Here is a 22,135-nt window from a genome sequence, read left to right as displayed (position 1 = left end):
TCTGCATAGATTCAATAAATCAGTCTTGATACAGTATGCATCTGAACCTACTGGATTTTATAACCACCAAACCAAATTGTGCATTACGATAAAAAAGGAATACACCATAGTTTCAGTGTAAAGGAATGATTCAAGTCATTATAAGTAAATAATAAACTTTCCTAACATAATTATGCAGGCAATTATGAAAACACAGAAGCTGCAGTCATGTCATGAACCCATTGTGAATTGCTCTTATGTTTGTAATGCATAATGTCATAAAACAAAGCACAGATATGCATGGAATAATTGTTTCTGTTCATTAAGTATTTACATGAATGAATGAATGAATGAATGAATGAATGAATGCATGGATTGGAATGGTCAGTTTTAAACAAAAATAATGAAAACCACGTAAACACTGAAATTCTTGCTTGGCAGTAGGTATTATACTGCAATTTGTAACTCAACAGTAGACATTTCTCCAGAAACTACTTATTAAAACATACCAAGTGAGATTCCATGGTACATACAGAGTTGCTCAGCTTCAGACATCAACCATTTATGGGGATAAAGAGGAAGACATATTCAGCAGGTCAATGCTTGAAAACAAGTTTATAATGACTACCTACTAAGTATGTAGAAGGATTGCCCCGATGGCTATTTTTCTCTTAGGTTCATAAAGAATTACTTGTGAGAAGTGCAGACGTGAAGTATTCTCTCTTCTCTTTAACCTTCTGCCCTCTCAGGACCTGTCCACTCGCATTTTGGTTTAAGGGCTCAGCAACTTTTGACATTTGAAATTGTACTCATTCAAACAATGAACAGACTTTAATCTTGCAAAGTCTTAAAATTCTGTATACTCCCCTTGTCCTAAGGCTAGAAAATGACCTGCCTTCACCAAACCCTTAAAATAAAGTAGCTTAATTTAATTTTAAGCACCAAATCTATTTTGCATGAAGAAACAACCTGTCACTCATCACAAATGACACTTTGTTTACATGGGACCGGTGCTCTAGAAATGTTATATTTCAAGAAATATATTTATAAATTTTAATATACAATCCCCTCAAAAAGTATTGGAACAACAAGGCCAATATCTTTGTTTTTGCAATACACTGAATACATTTAGGTAAAAAGATGAACATGAGACAAGAATTTAAGCTTTTATTTCATGGTATTTACACCTAGATGTGTTAAACTACTTAGAACATATCACCTTTGGTATCAGACCACCCAATTCTTAGGTAAGCAGAAGTATTGGAACAGAGAGTATTTAAGTAAATGAAAGTAAATAACACTTAATATTTTGTGGCATATCCCTTGCTTGCAATAACTGCACCAAGCCTGTAACCCACTGACATCACCAAACTGTTGCATTCTTCTTTTGTGATGCTTTTCCACGCTTTTACCGCAGCCTATTCAGGAGGTGAAATGCATGCCTAATTGGGTTAAGGTCTGGTGATTGACTTGGCCAGTCTAAAACCTTCCACTTTTTCTCCCTAATGAAGGTGCTTTGTTGTGTTGGCAGTGTGTTTTGAGACATTGTCTTGCTGCATGATGAAGTTCCTCCCAATTAGTTTGGATGCATTTCTCCATAAGTCGGCAGAGAGAATATTTTAGACTTCTGAATTCATCTTGCTGCTACCATCATGAGTTACATCATCAATAAAGATTAGTGAGCCCACTCCAGAACCAGCCATGCAAACCCAAGCCATGACACTTCCTCCACCGTGCTTCACAGATGAGCTTGTATATCTTGGATCATAAGCAGATCCCTTCTTTCTCCACACTTGGCCTTTCCATGCATTCGGTAGAGGTTAATCTTGGTCTCATAAGTCCACAAAACTTTGCTCATGTGCAACTGTGGCATTTACCAATTGTAATCTTGCCTTCCTATTCTTACTACTGATGAGTGGTTTGCATCTTGTGGTATAGCCTCTATATTGCTGCTCTCGAAGTCTTCTTTGAACGGCTGATTCACCCCTGCCCTGTAGAGATTGTTTGTGATGTCTGTGACTGATGTTTTGGGTGGGATGTTTTAGCTTTTCTTCACAGCCCTCACAATGTTTTTATCATCAACTTCTGTTGTTTTCCTTGGTCGACCTGTTCATTGCCTGTTTTTCTTTTCTAACACAAATTCTGTCTTCACAGGTAAAACTCAACTAAAAATTGGGAGGTCTGCTACAAAAGGTGATATGTTCTAAGTTGTTTAATTAATCAACTAATAATTAAAATAAAAGCTGAAATGTGGATGTACATCATTTGGTGTACAAGAGAACCCCCCTGCTTTGGTGACTTCCTGCCCTAGATGGCCGAGTGGGGTTTCCCCTCACAGACTCAGCGTAGGGGAGTTGGAGTGGGAATCACTACATGGAGTGGTGAGTGTGTGCACATGTGAGGGGTAACCTGAAGTGGGTGGGTACGTGTGCTGGGCTGAGGGGTATGTGCTCTTCCCTGCCCTATGGCTCCGTTGGACGGAAGGGGGGCTGTAAGTGGGTAGCAGTGTGTGGTAGTGAGGAAGCAGAAAGTAGTGGGGTTAGTGTAAGGTTGTGGCATGCTCTATTTTATGAATTGAGTAAATCCTGTAAAGGAAATGCCTTTTACTTGCCTCCAAGCACCTGTCTGAAAAGATGTCACTCGGTTTTACTTTCTGTTGACTTTTTAAAATCATTTTTGCCTGGAACCCCTGAGGGGGAGGGGCGAAGACTTCATTATTTTGTGTTGGTGTGGGCTTTCTCTTTCTCCATGCGGGAATCGAAATCCCAGCAGGGGAGTCACACGGAATGTGACAGTTTAATTTTATTATCTTTTAAAAAAAAGATTTTTGCTTGAGTCTTCATGAAATCGAAATGTATGTTTTATATGCACAGGTGCATACTTACCTACATGGTCTCTCTGTGTCAAGTAGTATGCAAATATTGCAAAACTGGAGTTCAGTTAACAAGCTGTTTGCAGCTATGTTTTGCACCTTAAGGCCATCTGGAATATGAACATTACTATACTGTGTTGTCTGTACAAATATCAAGGTCTGTGTTTGAATGGACAGTTTGCAGATTTTGTGCAGATAATACAAACAGTATTAATATGTGTAGAGAATATAAACTCTACTAGAAATCCAGACATCTGTAAATATGACACTTCATTCCAGCAGTCTTACATTCTACAGCATGACTTTTTAAAGTATGACCCATTAAAAATCCCTTTTTTTTCACTCACTATCTGTAAGAAGCATGTTTTTATTTCTGGACCCCTCCCTTAACTGTGGTTTTGGAGAGTTGTTAAGACTCCGCTCATGGCTTCACTCAGTTTGTACCTTGCAGAACATGCATCATTTAAATTTGTTTTGGGAGTACTTTTTTAGTAAAGATGGCATCCATCCCACCACCCAAGGCACACATGCGCTTATAGCTAACATCTTACTCACAATCCAGATCACCCCACAAGCGTGATGAATTGCTCACCCCACCTGTATAGACACATCAACAACAGCACTGGTCACAAACGACTGTCCTATGCTATTTTCATCGACTGTTTCTCCTACAGGCTCCTCCAACCAGACTGTATTCTTGCTCCCATTCTCCCCATGCCGTTAGACATCGCTTGTAATTTTGCCATTTTATCAGAAATCTCACAGCGTATATCTTGGTAAATTGGCAAGAATTTTTAACGCTTAATTTACAGCCCATTAATTAATGTACTTAAAGTATTTAATGGGTAAATACACTGCTACTTGTTATGTAAGTACTCTGTAAATATGCTTTATATGCTATTTAAAAGTACCTACCTCAATCATAGTTACGTAAGTAAGTACCCGGTACTTCCCCAGTAAATACTAGGTAATTAATGGGATGTAAAATAAAATGTTACCAAATAATTACAGTGGTGTTAAAACATTACATTTTACATTAATGGCATTTGGTAGACGCTCTTATCCAGAGCAACGTACAGTTGATTAGACTAAGCAGGACAATTCTCCCCTGGAGCAATGCAGGGTTAAGGGCCTTGCTCAAGGCCCCAACGGCTGTGTGGATCTTATCGTGGCTATACCGGGGATTGAACCAACGACCTTGCGTGGCCCAGTCATGTACCATAACCACTAAGCTACAGGCCGCCCTAAACCCGATCACTGTTAACCCCACCTTCTCGCCCATGAACAAACATGAACAAATCACTGAAACCTCATTGGTCACTTTCAGTCTCTTAAATGTAAGATCTCTGGCTAAAGAATTGTTTATTGTAGCTGACTGCATCACATTAAAAGTTAAAAGTTAAATATTTCACCCCTCTAATTGAAGCTAGTCCCCCAGAAAATACTTTCTGACTGGTTGTGGTGTTGCAGTGATCCTCAAAGGCAATTTTTAGTATCACTTGTAGGACAACCTGAAAGTAAGATATCCAGAGTCTGATGATGTTGATAGGTCACAGACATCAGGAAGCCATGGCATACGAATGATATCCAATATGCAAGATATTAAACAGGATTACTTTCATTTACATAACATTGCTGTGTCCCAAACAGTATGGTCCCCTGATGGGGGACTATGTATAAACACTGCTATCATTTCTACATGGTAAAAACAAAATGTATAAAAATGCCCTTTGCTAAAATCTGACAATATGCAGTTTAACCACACATTATAATTTTTTTTACAAATCTCAAATTGTGTAGTACAGAGGCAAATAAATAAATGATGGGTCTTTGTCCCTAATATTATGGAGGACGCTGCACTTTCTCTTATTCCTTCTGAACAGTTCTCTAAAATATGTTTCTGAAAACATTTGAGGTGAGAAATAAGCAACGCTTATTTTGAAATTTTGATCCGAGTTCTGTAAGAATAGGGCTGATGGCTATTTTCTCTCTTATGTTCACAAGAAACTGTGACAAGTGCAGACATGTGAAATACGGACTCTCCTTTTTTTAACTTTAGTCTCTCTGTCCATTCAAGGCCTGTTCAGTCGCATTTTGGTTTAAGTCCGATCACCTTTTGACTTTTGAAATTGGAATCATGCAAAAAATGAACAGACAGGTGTCCCCTGAGGAAATGATGATCAGATTTGCTGGCTACAGTACGCCCTTGTCGTACATTTGTCATCTTTAACTGCGGTCTAGTATTATCTTGTCATAGTCAGTGAAAGGCCGAACATGTTCTCTGAAATGTGCTTGCATTCCATTTGCAATGGGGTCCATTTTGTTCATGTGGGACCGGGGATCTATAAATGTTTATATATTTCAAAATAAATTATATATTTTAACACAAATACATGTATTCATTCTGATAGATATTGCTATGCAGTTCAAAGAGTATGGATGGTCTCAGTACCAGTGGTAATACAAGTAGTAAGGCTTTTTGGACTTATGTATGACAAGAAAGTTTCTCACCATTGTATTGACAAGAAAAAAAATCTCTGGGGAAAATAATCACTGCCCAAACAATTTGTGCTATGTTTTATAAGGGTATTGTAAGCAAGGGCTCTGGTGCGAGTGAGTGTATAGGTTTAGTTTTGTCTTTACAGAAGATTTTTGATGTGTGTTAAGATGTATGGTTTGTGTGCATAGTGGCACACTCCTAAACTGGCTTTCCTACATGCTTTCTCTGAGTCAAGTCTTATGCAAATATTGCATTGGTAGCTATCTAGTAAGCTATTGCTGTAAGCTATGTTTGAAACACTGGTGATCTATAGCAACCAGTGCACACTGCAATAATCAGGCAATGTGTACGACTTAACTTCTGCAACATCACCAGGTTACACAGCAGCGAAGTAGCTCTAGTATGTTTCTGTATTCTTATCTTAATAACATTTCTAGAGTTTGTGAGCAAAGCTAACAAACTTCTTTTCATTTGTTATCATTGCTTCATCTTCACTTTCCTTTTATTTGTTTTGTTATGATCCAGCTGGTATTTCCTGAGTATATCTAGCATACTGTACAAAACTGGAGTAAAATTCAAACACTGTTTGCAGATAAAAATATTGAACATTCAGGTATAATATAAACTTACATTAGTCTAGACTTATATCAATTTGATTTACTTTAATATGTTTATGAGTCTTATGTGTCTTCCCTTTTTTTATTTGTTTGAAAACCAAACATTCTGGGGGTTTTTTGTCACAAAAATTAAAAACCAGCTTCTCTGGTTGAAACCTGGATGTGTAACAATCCTGTTGGAATGTCCTTTTTATCTCAGGATATTGTGAAAGTAGCTATTACTGTTCAGGACCACCCAACTATGAAGCAATTATACAAACAAGGCATTCCTGGTCTGCTCACCAAACTACAGAAATGACAGCTATCAATTCTACACAAGTCCAGCCTTCAGGGTCATAAAGTGGAAGCTTCCAGAACTGAGATGACACACCGTATTTTACTGTTGTTTAAAGAGTGGTTAGCAAGAATGCTAACAAGCCTGCAAGGTTTATGTGTTTAACAGAATGTGAGATGGACTAGAATATCTCTGCCCACATTTCATCTAGCTTAGGGAACAGCAGTGTAAGCCTGGCAACTTCACCTTTGAGCTCAGTGACCTCTGACCACTAAGAGTACAGGTTTCAGCCACTTATTGGAACAATGCTGAAGGGTACAGACAGACCTGTTCTTGTTGTATTGGGCACAGGCCATTTCCCACAAGTTAAGCTTATTAAAAAAGCTTTTTAAAAACACATGTAGTATCCGGCAGTGAACAGGATTCATTCTGCTTTGAAACTACAGGAAATACACCATGTCGGAGAAACTACCTTTCAAAGTCGCTGACATCAGCCTGGCAGACTGGGGGCCGAGATGCCTGGGCTGATGATGGGAGATGTACGGCCTGACCCAGCCGCTGAAGGGTGCTTGCATCACCGGCTGCCTCCACATGACCCTGCAGACGGCCGTGCTGATCGAGCCGCTGCACGCGCTGGGGGCCGAGGTGAGCTGGCCTCCGCCGGAGAGAGCTCGCCCCACGCTGCCCACTCCTTTAACTCTGCACTTGTATTGTAGTTCTCAAACCATGAAACCACACGCAGGGAAACCACACAATATTTAAATCTTTATAAGCCTATTCCCGGATAAGAGCATATCATCAATCTGCAAAAAAAGCATGAAGAAAATATTATTCATACATGACAACTGTAATGTAATAGCATAAATAAATGCATGAATAAAACTGTGAGATTGTATCTGGAGCAGTGTATAAGATTAAGGCCTCATTCCATGTGCTGGCCTATATGGATAGTTTTCCCATGGAAATCTTGGGACTCTACAGAACTGAAAAAACCACACACACACACACACACACACACACAAACAGACTGGTGCTTTTTACAGGAACTCAGTTTCAATCTGACTCAGTTTGTGCTGTTCTAATGACAGAATGGAGCTCTTCTGAAGCATTGCTTGGTTACGATGATATCTCTGATACAATGAGAGATAATGGCACTCCTTGGAATGTCTCTCAGCCATTCACAATGCAAGGTCAGAATTAACTGAATAATATATCTTAAGCCACTGTTCCAGTGTATGGATGGGCCCCATGGTCTGGTATCTATTAAGGTACAGGTATTTTGACTGTACTGTGGATTGCCAAATGTAGTTCACATTTGAAAAAAGCTGTGATATAAAAATGTGTAGACACAGCAACCTATTATATTTTTACAATCACACATGAAAATGTCCAGTTCACATGCAACATGTTCTTGTTTGATTCACACGTGAAATGTGTGAAAGGGCAAATTTTACATTTGATATTCTTGTGTTTACAAGTTAAACAAGGTGTGGTTAAATCATAAGTTATTTCATTTAAACTGAAGGAACTGAGAAATTGAATTGGGAAATGTCTACAATGTGACTTCATTTCCTTTCTTCTGTTCATGGCAGGAAAGCCCCCAGTTTGCCCTTTCAGATTATGCTGTGGTTGAATTTCTGACGTTCGTGTTGAGTCATTGTGAGCACTTAGCACTTTCCTCAAAATAAGGATACAGACAAACAACTTACTTGTGCATTATAAATATGTGTCCACTGCTTAACAACAGTTAATTTTGTTAATTTAATTATTTGGCATAGTGATTGGCCTTTCATTCATGAATATTTAACTGAAGAAATGGACATGGTGTAATTTATTGGCTATAGCTCCATGTCCACCCTGGATTGAATAATCGGTCCAGCATACTATATCGACGGAAATTTATCTGAAATAATCAAATGCAAATATTATATACAACATTGACATGCACATATCATGTCTGTATCAATCTAGACATAGACACAAATTACATCTGGATGTCCACATACAAAATGCACATACAACTTTTAAGCAAATGGAAACCGAGTGCACTGAAATTAAATAACCTACAGTAACAATGCGATACATCAAAGCCCAAACAAAAATGTAGACATTGATGCTAAATTACCGGACAAAAATAATACAAATGTACAGTATATGTATATGAAAATCAGTTTAATATAATCAGTTTAATGCAGTCATGCCCACTGTACTTGTTTGACACCTCAGAGGAATATAAATTCCATTCAACAGATTATGTTAGGCAAGGCCCTTCAGCACAAGAGACCTTAGAGCAAAGGTGCACAAACACAGCCGATCTGTTTCAGGTTTTTGTGCCAACTCCTGGTCTTAATTATTTAATTGACTCAATCATATCTTATCTGACATGTGTATGAGTACCGGCTACAGCTGCAGACTGCAAGTGTATCCTAATGATTTTACTGTGCTCAAGTACAGGCTTGAACCAGGGTAATTTATAGAGCTGTCAGCAAATAAACACAAAAAAAAAAACAACCCTCAAGGATCAGAGTTGTGCACCCCTGCCTTGGTCACACACCACACATTGCCCCTGACACTACAAGAAACTCCCCTGATTTAAACTATTCATTCATTAGTTTGGATGAGCTTACTAGGGTTGTATGAATATTGTTAGATTTACTTGCAAAAATGAGAAAATGTTTATACCACATTTATAGATAGATTAGGAAGCTTGTAATGAGTTATGTGAGCTTCTGAAATTTTGTCATTCCCATTATTTGGTTGCCCTGTTGTTATGATGAGAGAAACATCCTGTTTACATCCCGTGAGCTCGCAGTACTGACTTGTCTTGTGACAAGGGTATTTTCTGTGATCAAATGACCAACATCTTCTGCTTTTTCCTCATTATAAAAACCACATCTTTCCTGAGTCTTTCCTGTTTTACTTCAGGGCCCCTAGTATTTGTCAGGCATCATTCTCTTACAGGGGCCATCACTTGAAAGAATCTACTGAACAAATCTAAATCAAATGCCCGTTCTGGATATAACCAATCACAGAGAGAGAAATTGACCCTTTGATAGCAGCTGTGGGCCACAGTCGTTCTTATTGCAACCACTGGAGAGAGGGTAGCAAGGAACTGCATCCTTCCCAGAATTTGTTGGCGGTCACCAATATGTAAGGACTATAGACAGGGAAAGCCGGAATCGGCAGCGTCTCTCTGTATGTAAGTACCTGGATGTGTGCAGTCTTTCCAGTGACAGCAGACATTACAGGTAAAGTCTTCCCCCTATGAGAGCAAGAAGAGGAGTCTTGGAATGAATGGTAAGAATCTATACCATCTCTTAATCGACATGCTGAACCACAAACAATAATGAGGAAATAACATATGAAATAAGCAGAAATTCCCACCAAATGTATTTAACATAATATGTGCAATGTATTATGTGCAATGTAACCTATACGCATATTAAGAAACATGATAAAAAGTGGACAAAAGTTTTTACTTTTTTAATTGATAGGCATAACACAACAAGTATTTCTACTGTATACATGTGTAAGTGTGGGCATATTTTGAGCAGATACATGTTTGTGTGTGTGAGTATATTATTACTGTATACATGCATATACGTATGTGGGTATATTTTTACATGGTGCATACAATAGATGCATGCAAATGTGTGGGTATACGTATCTTTACATTTTGCATACATGGGTATGTATGGGTATGTTTCTAAATCATACATGCAGATGGGTGGGTATATTTCTGGGTCACATGTGTATGTGTAGGTATATTTCTAGTTCATGTCTAATGTATATGTTGGTAAGTTGTTCTACATTGCAATTACATTTTCCCCTTGTGTTTGCTTCCAGACCTGACAGAAATAAATCTCTCTCTCTTTGAGGAGGACTTCTCTGAGTTCTATGATTTATTAAATGGCTCAGACTACGTTAGCAACCAGACCTTTGAGGTGGATAGCAGAACCGTCACCTGCGAAGCCTCGGACTGGACCCGCCTGCTCGGCCCTGCCGTGTGCGCATTCTACGTGCTCGTCTTCCTGCTCGCCATCCCCGGCAACTGCGTGGTGGGTCTGGTCATCAGCTCTGGGAAGCGGCCCTTCCTGCCCTTCGACCTCTACCTCATCCACCTGGCGGTGGCCGACGCCCTGCTGGCCCTCACCCTGCCCTTCTGGGCCACGGCGGCGGTGGCGGGCTGGATTTTCGGCAACACCGTCTGCAAGCTGCTCGGCCTGGTCCAGGAGGCCACCTTCTACAGCAGCATTCTGTTCCTGGCCTGCATTAGCGCCGACCGCTACCAGGTCGTCGTGCGCGCGGTAGAGGCCAGGAGGGAGAGCAGGCAGGGTCGCTGCTGGGCGGCCTGCTTCGCCGTTTGGGCGGTAGGGGGCGCCCTCTCGCTCCCTGCGCTGTTCAACGAGTCGTTCCGGCCCGGTGGCTCCGAGGTAGCCGTGTGCACGGAGTACTACGACCCCGACAGTGCGGCCTGGTGGCGCTTGGCCACTCGCGTGTTGAGGCACCTCTTGGGCTTCCTGCTGCCGCTGGCCTTCATGCTGGTCTGCTACGGGCGCACAGCGGCTCGGCTGCTCCACACACAGGGCTCACAGAAGCGCAGGGCCGTGAGGATGATGGCGGCCGTGCTGGTGGCCTTCTTCGCTTGCTGGGCTCCGTACCATCTGTCGCTGATGGTGGACACTCTGCTCAGGGCGGGGCTCTTCCCCTACGGGTGCACGGCCAGGACGTCCGTGTACGTGGCGCTGTTCTCCACGCAAAGCGTGGGCCTGCTGCACTGCTGCATCAACCCCATTCTCTACGCCTTCGTGGGGGAAAGATTCCGGAGGAACCTGCGGAAGCTTCTGGAGAAGAAGGGGGTCTTGGAAAGGGCCAGGCCGCCGCAGAGTGGGCAGCACACCTCTCAGTCGTCGGAGAACACGTCCACCTTCTTGTGACCGAACCGGGAGGCCGCCTGCTAGTGCCGTCTGTGATCGGCTGCCAAATGAGCCACGCCAATTACAATAGTAATATCTCTGCGGTTCCAATCAAAATGGGCTTCTATTCATATATACATATGAATAATGATTGGTTTTTTGAAGAACTGAATTATAGCTGGACAAGAGGGCAGCAATATTGCAGCACAAACTCCAGACCTCAAGAGTATATGTATGTAATGTATTAGAGCTGTGATGAATAACACATTTTTTATTATTGGTTCAATAAGTAGTGATATTTTGCATTGATGGAATATCTGGTATGTTTGTAAAACATATATTTGTCATGTGCTGTGTATCAAGATGAAGAAGAAAATAATGAGGTGTGATTTTTACTGTTCAAAGAGACATTGTGATTTCAGTCCAGTTTGCATTCCTGTTTTGAACATGGTGTGTCACATAGAATTTTACTGCCTCCTTGTGGCTGGTAGGTGGTAATGTATGTTCTTACAAAATGGAGAGAAGCGTGGTCTGGGTTATTTGCTTATCTTTGCTTATTTGCATCTATGAAATTTAACCTATGCTATTTTAAGTTACAAGTTTCGTTCACAAATATGGAAATTATTGTTCACATTTTAAAATGTCGGTCACATGGGAAAATGCAAAGACTTATTTTGTTTTCACATGTGGAAAGATACATTCACACATGAAAAAAGCAAATCACATAGACAATTTTCTTTTCAGATGTGAATATTTTATTTCTTCAATATTTATGAATATTCTATTTTTGTTAGGGCATTTCAGTCCTCCATTAGTAAGAGGACAATGGAGCCTACATTTCAAGCAACAGTTTAAACAATCATTCAGTTAATTGCTACTACCATCTCAGTTAATCATTCAATATGATTTAACCAGATGCATTAGAAGGCAGCTTTTTTTTCTCTTTAAGAAGTGGTTGGAAATTTACATTTCAACTGAGCAACCAGTTTTGTGGCATTTAAAAAGGTAGAAAAAATAAAGCAGGTCCTTTCCAGTCGTGGCACATAAATGAAATCACAAATAAATCAAAGATATAAGAAAATTATTTACAAAGTCTAATTTGTCTTTTGTGGTAAAATGAAGTCATTGTCAGTGGTCTCATGTTTTACAAGATACACTTATCTGGTAATTAACAGCATTCTTAATATGGAAGGCTAAAGTCAGTTTTGTTTTTGACACATTTAGAAAATAAGAAACACAAATGAAATAAGAAAAGCACAAAACAAGTGAGAATTGGACCCAAAGCGCATTTGTTCTCTGAAATTCTGCTACCATTTTGGAGAGCAGTGGAGGCAAAACAAACAGCAATATGAAGGGATGAACTGCAAGAACAAACTAACTAATTTGTGATTTTTCCAGGGTGTTTGTATTATTGCATAGATGTATTTTTTATTTGTTTTTGAATTTTTTTTGTTTTCAGCTTTGGTTGTGATGTTTTGCACTTCAGGGCTGCTATAGTCAAATTAAATGAATACCTCTTCAAAAGAAAACCTGTTCACATTAAACGGCTTTCATGTATTAATGCAGCTATCCATAATTTTAAAAAGGATTGTTTATTTAATTGTGCTTTTTAGTAGCCTAAAAAGCACATGTTGCCTCATAAGCAGGTATTAAAATAAATTAACAGAAATTACTGAATGCCTTCTGTGTTTTTTTTTTTTTCTGAATGACTGAAATATGATGACAGTGCAACCTTATGTCAGAAAAGCATCAAAATCTTGATTAAAATACACAGCACACGAAGGCTTGGTCACCGAATGCCTTGTTTCCTGTGATAAGAGCAGACGCCATCCTTCAGCAGGATGACAGGCAGACCTGCAGACAGTCGAGATCTGAGCAGCTGTTTCAGTCAAGCCACTTCCACCACAACAAGCAGCCACTAACAGCCGGGCTGCGCATTTTAAACACACACGCAGAACTAAAAGTCGAACTCTGCGGACAAGTGGACTGGTGCAGACAGGTATGACTTTGGTTCTTTAAATTTGCTGTTGGGACTGACTAGAGAAATATTTACACATAAACAGGCAACAGGCTAAGATGTAGCGGACTTGCGGTTGCAGTTTGTTGCAGTTGCACGCCGAGGACGGGGGTTCGATTCCTGGTCCTGCCAAAAGCAAAGTTTGGCCAGCTCTCGTGGAGCGGCACAATTGGCTCGCTGCTCCAGGGTTAGCGGATCGGAATCACGATCCCCACGATCCCTTCGGGCCACAGAGGGATGGGATGTGGGCAGTGTATCCCCAGCGAACACTAATTGGATTAGATAGGGTGCAATTGGCTACTAAATTTGGAGAAAAAGGGAAAAATCTTAAATAAATTTATATAAAAAATAAAACAAAGACAGGCTTCAAATCTAAAATAAATGAAATTATTTTTTTGTTGAACTGGGATGGGCTGCAACCAGCTTCTGCAAGATCTTGTTTGGACAACATTAATTCATTACCCTGAAGGTTGACAGTAGCATGAATAAGATTAGCAATATGAGTTACAGTATGCAGTCCCTGTTCTCTAGGAGGGAACAGAAGGATCTTAATAGGAAGTATTAGTCTGCTTAGCCTGACATGATTTCCCAATGAGGACTGGTTGATTATGTAACCTGGGTGTACCTTATAATTCCCCGGAAATCAGCATGACAAAGTGATCCAAGGGTTAGGCAAATGTTTCATACTGAGTCACTTTGATGTTGCACCAAGTTGTGCTCAGTATCTAAAGTGTGGCACTCTCATGAAGTGAGCAGTCCCTCACTGAATGAAACTTAAAATTCACAACACTGCATTTTGTTTCTTTAAAATGATACCAGAAGGAAAATGTACTGTAATTATTGACTGAAGGAGTTACAGATACATTAGCCAGCCGGTATTCTTTCAAACCACTTAAGCAGTTTATAGACATATCCAACAACAAAAAAAAGACATAAAACTTAAATGCACCCTTTTTTTTTCAGCACAGTGAAATACACAAAATGGTGATTATTCCCATGGTAAAAGAAGATGACTTTAGTGATTATAACCACACCTATTATGAAATGTATCCTGCCCCCTGCGAACCAGACTCACCAGTCCTCATCAAGGGGCTACTGGTGACCATCTACAGTGTGGTGTTCCTCCTCAGCCTTCTGGGAAACACGGTAGTCCTCTACGTAGCCTGGTCCATGGAGAGTCGGAGGACCTCCACGGACACGTACCTCATGCACCTGGCTTTGGCTGACCTGCTGTTTTCTCTGACTCTCCCATTCTGGGCCGTGTTCATCCACTCTGAGTGGATCTTCGGGACCTTCCTATGCAAGCTGCTCGCTGGCCTGCAGGAGGCCACCTTCTACAGCGGAGTCCTGCTGCTGGCCTGCATCAGCGTCGACCGCTACCTGGCCATCGTGAAGGCCACCCAGGCGATTTCCCAGAGGCGTCGCCTGGTGGCCGTGGTATGCGGAGTGGTGTGGGTGCTGGCGGGGCTCCTCTCCCTGCCTGTCCTGGTGCAGTGGGAGGCCTTTCAGCCAGGGAACCAGGACGGGCTGGTGTGCCACAAGAACCTGCAGGCGGAGGACATGGCGCGGTGGCGTTTGGGCCTACGCTTGTTGCACCACATTGTCGGGTTTTTCGTCCCGCTGGCCGTCATGTTGTTCTGTTACGGCTTCACTGCCGTCACCCTCCTCCGAGGCCGCACTGCCCAGAGGCACAGAGCCATGCATGTTATCCTGTGGGTGGTGCTGGCTTTTGTTGGGTGCTGGCTGCCAAACAATGTGGCTATCCTCACAGACACGCTACTGAGGGCCAGGTGGGTGGAGGAGACGTGCACCTTCCGGAGCCAGTTGGATTTCACTCTGAAGGTGACCCAGGTCTTGGCCTTTCTGCACTGCGCCATTAACCCCATCTTGTACGCCTTCATTGGCCATAGGTTCCGCAGCCAGTTATTCACCACCCTGTTCAATCATGGCCTTTTCAGAAATACAGTCCTGTCTAAATATAGACACAGCTCTGTCCGCACCTCCACCTCCTGTAATATATCTACAGTGTAACATACCTGTCACGCTGCAATGCACCTGCTATACAGTAACACCCAGTCACACTGTAACATGCCTGCTACACTGTAACACATCTATCACACTGTAACATACATGCCACACTGTAATGCACCTGCCAGTGCCACACTAACATACCTGCCACACTGTAACATTCCTGTCACAATAAAACATACCTGTCACACTGTAACATTCCTATCACATTGTAACACACCTATATAACTGCCACACTGTAGAAGTTAAGGAGAAACCTGTGGTTATTTTCTCCCAGATATAGAACTGGGAGCTGCCTAAGGTACCACAGCTTTAAGGGAGAGCACAAGCTTGGGGGATTGCTATGTTGAACAGTATAGGGGAGTTAGTATTTCTGCTGACCTCAGCATCTGTAAGGCCTTATAACCCTTAGCTGTAACTATGTACCAGACCTCAGATCATTGTAATCATGAGACAAAGGATGGGGGGCTTCCCCTGTAGCCAATGATCAGGCAGTGGTGCCTGTAGGAGAAGTCCTTTATTTTGTCTCATGATTAAGAAATGATCTGAACTCTGCTACACAGTGCAATTTCAGTATTTCCATCCCCACTATGGGGAGCATTATCACTCTTCCTGTTTTCCTGTAATCATTTTCATGTGCATTTGTATTTTTTATATTGCATATTTGTATTGTGTTTTAGAGATGCTCTCTTGGTTCTTGCTGTAACTTCCCAAACAACCTACTGCAAACAGCCATATGCAAAAGTTTTGTTGATTAGTATGTTTTACTGAATAAACATATTGAAAGCCGTATAGGTATTACATACCTTTTTATACATAGTTCCTCCATTTTATGCGACCAAAAGTAATTGGACAGTTGACCTCTCAACTGTCTGTGATTAGACAGGTGTATTCCATCGCTTCCATGGTGCAGGAAAAAGAAAGCTTTCAGTATCTTGAATTGATTCTAGGCTTTTGATTTCCTTTGGAGTCTTAATGGCATTTGTTGATACTATCGCCTTGACTATCAAGGAATATAGACAAGGAGGCCATTATGAGGCAAAGAAATAATACGGAAAAAAATACAGTATGCGACAGGCCAAACAATAGGCTTACCAAAACAAACTCTTTGGGACATCATTAAGAAAGAGCACAGCATACTAAGTTCCCTTTTATCCCCACTGACCTTTCAGTGACACCATAACCAGCTTCACATATCTTCCTGCTTGTAAAATAACATTCACATTTATGGTGGCAGATCTGCTGCTTTGTTTGGTTAGCTGAAGTGGTTTACCCTTTGAAGCACCCACCCCTCTCCTTTCTCCATTCATACTGATCACCAATCTTAGCACAGCAGGTTACAATGGCCTATTTGCTCTAAGAATATCCGTATTCTGCTAAAAAGGCAGAACTTAAAGGTACAATAGGTAAGATTTTTGTATTAAAACATTGTAAATCCCTTCCTATCATTGAAAAAGGCTCACTGACATGTTGACTCACCCTCTGCCTGTGTTTATAGTCCTTAAATTCAAGTTTCAAAGTGTACATTTGTCAGGCCGTCACTCTGTATCAAAACATTATACAGCTGTGCAACGATTCAAGTTAATTGGTTGATTGGTGGCTCTAACTGCCACAGCCAATCGTGTGTAGCTGCCCAAATTGCACTCCAGACAAGCTATCACTGAAACTCTGTAGACTATTGCTTATTATCCAAGCAAAGACTACATATCTAATTATAAAACAATAACAGCTCGCTATTGGTAGCAACACGCATATTAGCCATAGTTAGCTCGATGAATGTACAAATATGCACCTAAGGCAATACAAACATAGTAGTGAGCGTTGCGAGCATTGTTGCACATGTGTTGTGTCTCAGGTGGATATTAGTAAATTAGCTAACTAATTTGCTTGTTGCATGAGTTGAATTAGTTCAAAAATGACCTATTGTACCTTTAACTACAGCAGCCTGTTGCATGTAACGCTTAATTACTTGACACTTGACTTCTGAAGGGCAGGAGACGCGAATAGCGATTTTGTTTTAAACATGCGTGATAGGTTTGAATAAAGAAATGTCTTTGCACTCGTCTTCCCCTGTGATGTCTGAGTCTGAATATTTACTAGCCTAGTCACTCCCTTGTCTGCGTGCCCCACTATTCGGGTGTTTATGGTAGTTCCGGGGTTCAATCTTCCTTCCAATCTTGCATTCCTTACTTCCTGCTTTCTCTCCATTTCATGTTTGTACATAGCACTAATATACTCATCCCAACTAACATAGAATTTGTACAGTATTAATTATACTAACACACTAATATGTTTGTCAAACTAACAAACTAACATTCACTAGTTTTGGGTATTTGTAATTTAAATCACTTAACTAACGTACTAACGCATCTCCAGTTTCAATTCTGTTCTGAAACTTGCTTAGTTTCAGCGAAGTATTCGCACCTGTCTCTCTGTATCTCTGCATCTCCTGATTCTCTGCAATTGTCTACTCTCTAGTCCGGAGCCGTTTGTATTACATGTGTGTCTTTGTGAATCCAGTCCGCGTTTTCGTTTCCCCCTCGTTATTGTCCTATTACCATTTCATGTGTCTCACCTGATGTTTATTTGTTAGACCGCCCTCACTCCCATGCCCCGCCTAGTTTGTCTCATTCCCCTGTGTATTTATACCTGTCCTTTTCAGTTGCACGCTGCTAGTTCGTCTTGTCCTGTCTTTTGAGTCCCGAGCCCTGTATTCCTTTCCCCGGTTCTAGCCTCCTTGTTCCCTAGTCCTTGCCCTTGTTCGAGAGTCCTTGCCCTTGTTTTTCAGAATTTCCGGTTTTGACCCCTGCCTGCTTCCCTGGACTCTTCTTTGCTTGTTGGATATTTGTACCTTTTTGGACTGACCCCCTGATTTTTGACTCTGGCCCTTTGACTGCTATTAAATCTGCCATTTTTTTACTTCACCCCTGTCTGCTTTTGGTTCCTCTGTTCCCCCCAGCGTAACAAATGTGGCCTCATCATAAAATGTTATTCATAAGGCTAAATTAATGCAATGGTAGTTGGGCTGTGAGCAACTGCCACTCACATCGCATCTCCAGGTCTCACCCTGGACCTGTAAAGACATTCCCCTGCATGCGCAGGCCATACAATAATGACCCCGTTCAAGACAGCGAACATTCACGGCAAACTATGTTTGCAGCAAACAGTTACTGTTCAATGATTTTAAACGAACATTCCATTTCATTGCCACCATTCCACGCCACCAATGCATTTTGAATACAAACGGATGCGACTTAGATTTAACAATGCCAGCTAGCTGATTCAATGTTTATCTGTGAAATTGTCAGGTTTGGGGGACAGAGGTACCAATAGCAGATGCAGGGGTTACGTGCAAAAGACTAGGCTTTATTTAACAAGGGGCAGACAAGAACATAATCCAAAAAACAGCCAATGGTCGAAATCCAGGCAGGCAGGTACACGTGGGGCAGCGAAAGTACAAACCGAAATCCAAAAAACACAGAGAGTCAAAAGCCAGGCAGATTTCAAAAACCAGAAAAATACGAAACTATGAAAAACCTACCAGAATGCCACATGGGCAAGGTACGGGGACGGTGTGTTCTCTCTGCGTCTTCCCCGTTGACAGCCATTTCTGACCGAGGTGCACTACCATTTAAAATAGTTTGCTAACGTTAGCTAACATTTGGGGCAAACAAAAAAAAGTTTGAATATGTTTCACTCAATTAAACATTTATTTTGCAGACTCACAAGTACACCAGTTGCGTTTAGGGCATCCATTTTAAAGCTGCCTGTACAAATGTGTCTTCATTCTTAGAGCTCATGAACGTTCTGCGATTGCTCATGATTGATTCCTCACCTCACAGAACTTTGCGGAAGGATCGAGACAGAAACAAAAACTATATGAGATGGCTGAAAAGAAGCATTGCATAATAATAATAATAATAATAATAATAATAATAATAATAATAATAATCATGAATTAAATAAGTCTGTTTAATATTTCTACTTCCATTGAAAATATTTTTCATAAGAGTTTTAGCATTTTTTTAGGAGCAGGGGAAATTCAACAGCATTTATTACTGAAAAGTATCGGTATCGCTGATAATGGCCTATTATGACTTGGCATCGTATCAAACCCAAAATCTGCAGTGTCGCCCACCCCTACCAACCACTGAAATGGGACTGTGTTCGAACTGAAAGGGGAAGTCTGCACAAATCAGATAAGATTTTTTCAGATAAGAGTTTTTCAGGGCCAGACTGACAAGAGAAGGCATGTTCATGATGACACATACACATACAATTCCTGAAAGTGCATGTCATGCAATGTGGTAAAAATAATATTAAACTTTTACCTCATGCAGGGAATGAAGTTCAAAAATCTGATTTTTATTTGTAAACAAATTCTCCCATGTTATGTTTAATATCAGTTCAATTGTGTTACCAGGTCCAAACCACAACTCCTGTCTCCTACTGTATATGAGTGTGTCAAGTGTCAGCGTGTCTCCAAAGCACAAGCCATAAACATCTGCTGAGATCCAAACCACTTCTGCTTTCAGCAGGTCCCATGCCTTCTCATGTGTATAAAACAGGAAGTACCACCTCCTGCCTCTGGTAGCTTCCCACTCAGTGGGCTAGACTACTTACACAACGAACCCAGTGCAGAGAAAGCAAACAAGAATATGTCTATCACACACTGTAAGACATAGCTGCCAACTACACGCATTTGCCTGTTTTCACACGCACATGCAACAGGGAAATGCATGTGTCTCACGCCGAAAGCGTGAGAGTTGGCAGCTATGGTAAGATGTGTTATAGATATTCTGTTAACTCACAGTGACTTACACTCTCTTAGGGGAAGGTTTCGCACATTGTTCTTATGCGATAGAAGCCAGTCTGCTTGCTTCACCTGATGGCTCTGCAATGTACTGGTTAAGCAACTGGTACACGCTCTTACACAAGTGAACATAAACACACTGAGCTGGAACAACAAATGGTAAAAAGTACAGTCAAAATGCTAAAATAGTTTTTTAAGGGGCTGTTCTCAGTAAAGAAATGTCTTTAAATGATGGATATGCAGGTTTGCAAGTACACAAGTACTTCAGTGGACAAACATCAGAATATATTTATGTGTTGTACTTTCATTTGGAATAAGCATAGCTTTAACATTGACAGATTTTATACTCAAATTAGGAGTCAATCCAAACCCAAGAAGGTGAATTAACTGCAGATGCCATTACAGTAGCTCATTCAAACAATTTACAGTACACTTTCCAAACACCATGTGTATCAATAGTCATTTTGGTGAAGGTGGATTTAGAATGCATTCCACATTGGTTGTATTAATACAGTCACTAACAGTAACAGTAACAGTAACAGTAACACTAACTTTGCTTAAACTGCTAGTTCTCTACCGGAGTACACTAGCAGTAACAATTTTAGCATCGATTCTACTGCCTGCTACATAGAATTTTCCTCATCATTAGCCATACTCTTCCTATGGAGCTATGATTTGCAAGCAAGGTTGGAATGAGCTGTTGTATATTATTCCAAGACTTGTATGTGGTGAAAATAGATGATGAGTAAAAATAATTATGTCTTCATGCCTCATGCAAGAACCACTCATACAAGCAGATTTGTTCTTAATTTTCTTAAATCTCTTAAAACAAGTGACATTTGTCTGCGTTTGCTGAATCTGATGTGGCACACTAGTATAAGCCCATCATATGAAAAAAGTAAGAGACATTTATTAGAATAGAAAATGTTCTTGCATGACGCCCATCGCTCATATTGGAGAGCCAGTAACAGAAACTAGATACAGTGCATCTGGAAAGAATTCACAGCGCTTCACTTTTCCCACATTTTGTTATGTTACAGCCTTATTCCAAAATGGAATACATTCACACACAACACCCCATAATGACAACATGAAAGAAGTTTTTTTGAAATTTTTGCATATTTATTAAAAATAAAAAACTAAGAAATCAGTCTGGGCTCTGGCTGGGCCACTCAAGGACATTCACAGAGTTGTCCTGAAGCCACTCCTTTGATATCTTGGCTGTATGCTTAGGGTCATTGTCCTCCTGAAAGATGAACCGTCAAGAGCGCTCTGGAGCAGGTTTTCATCCAGGATGTCTCTGTACATTGCTGCATTCATCTTTCCCTCAATCCTGACTAGTCTCCCAGTTCCTGCCACTGAAAAACATCCCCACAGCATGATGCTGCCACCACCATGCTTCACTGTAGGGATGGTATTGGCCAGGTGATGAGCGGTGCCTGGTTTCCTCCAAACATGATGCCTGGCATTCACGCCAAAGAGTTCAATCTTTGTCTCATCAGACCAGAGAATTTTGCTTCTCATGGTATGAGTCCTTCAGGTGCCTTTTGGCAAACTCTGGCGCGCTGCCATGTGCCTTTTACTAAGGAGTGGCTTCCGTCTGGCCACTCCACCATACAGGCCTGATTGGTGGATTGCTGCAGAGATGGTTGTCCTTCTGGAAGGTTCTCCTCTCTCCACAGAGGAACGCTGGAGCTCTGACAGAGTGAACATCGGGTTCTTGGTCACCTCCCTGACTAAGGCCCTTCGCCCCTGATTGCTCAGTTTAGACAGGCAGCCAGCTCTAGGAAGAGTCATGGTGGTTCCGAACTTCTTCCATTTATGAATGATGGAGGCCACTGTGCTCATTGGGACCTTCAAAGCAGCAGAAATGTTTCTGTACCCTTCCCCAGATTTGTGCCTCGAGACAATCCTGTCTTGGAGGTCTACAGACAATTCCTTTCACTTCATGCTTGGTTTGTGCTCTGACATGCACTGTCAACTGTGAGACCTTATATAGACAGGTGTGTGCCTTTCCAAATCATGTCCAAACAACTGAATTTACCACAGGTGGACTCCAATGAAGCTGTAGAAACATCTCAAGGTTGATCAGTGGAAACAGGATGCACCTGAGCTCTAT

The 22,135-nt window shown here is 41.1% G+C and overlaps 2 protein-coding genes and 1 long non-coding RNA gene across 4 annotated transcripts; 2 read left to right on the top strand and 1 right to left on the bottom strand.

Moving 5' to 3' along the window:
• Positions 1–9,179: 9,179 nt before the first annotated feature.
• LOC133124568 (C-X-C chemokine receptor type 1-like) lies at positions 9,180–12,791 on the top strand. Of its 2 annotated transcripts, none has more exons than XM_061235874.1 (2): positions 9,180–9,539; positions 10,121–12,791. In XM_061235874.1, exons 1-2 carry the CDS (start codon positions 9,537–9,539, stop codon positions 11,177–11,179), a joined length of 1,062 nt encoding a protein of 353 aa, XP_061091858.1. In that variant the 5' UTR covers positions 9,180–9,536; the 3' UTR covers positions 11,180–12,791. The 2 variants fall into 2 exon arrangements, with proteins under 2 accessions (XP_061091858.1, XP_061091857.1); XM_061235873.1 differs by having other exon boundaries at positions 10,089–12,791.
• A 229-nt stretch (positions 12,792–13,020) lies between these two features.
• LOC133124451 (C-X-C chemokine receptor type 1-like) lies at positions 13,021–15,993 on the top strand. Its single transcript, XM_061235675.1, has 2 exons — positions 13,021–13,157; positions 14,139–15,993. Exon 2 carries the CDS (start codon positions 14,157–14,159, stop codon positions 15,204–15,206), a length of 1,050 nt encoding a protein of 349 aa, XP_061091659.1. The 5' UTR covers positions 13,021–13,157; positions 14,139–14,156; the 3' UTR covers positions 15,207–15,993.
• LOC133124452 (uncharacterized) lies at positions 13,585–16,704 on the bottom strand. The gene is made up of 3 exons (XR_009708318.1): positions 16,683–16,704; positions 16,010–16,206; positions 13,585–15,110 (listed from the first exon to the last, which is right to left on the bottom strand). It is a non-coding gene; the product is annotated as an uncharacterized LOC133124452 (long non-coding RNA).
• Positions 16,705–22,135: the final 5,431 nt, after the last annotated feature.

Source organism: Conger conger, chromosome 3 (assembly GCF_963514075.1).
Source record: "Conger conger chromosome 3, fConCon1.1, whole genome shotgun sequence".
In the NCBI taxonomy this organism is placed as follows: domain Eukaryota; kingdom Metazoa; phylum Chordata; class Actinopteri; order Anguilliformes; family Congridae; genus Conger; species Conger conger.
The sequence above is the reverse complement of the archived record's forward strand: the minus strand, read 5'-3'. Positions and strand labels throughout refer to the sequence as shown.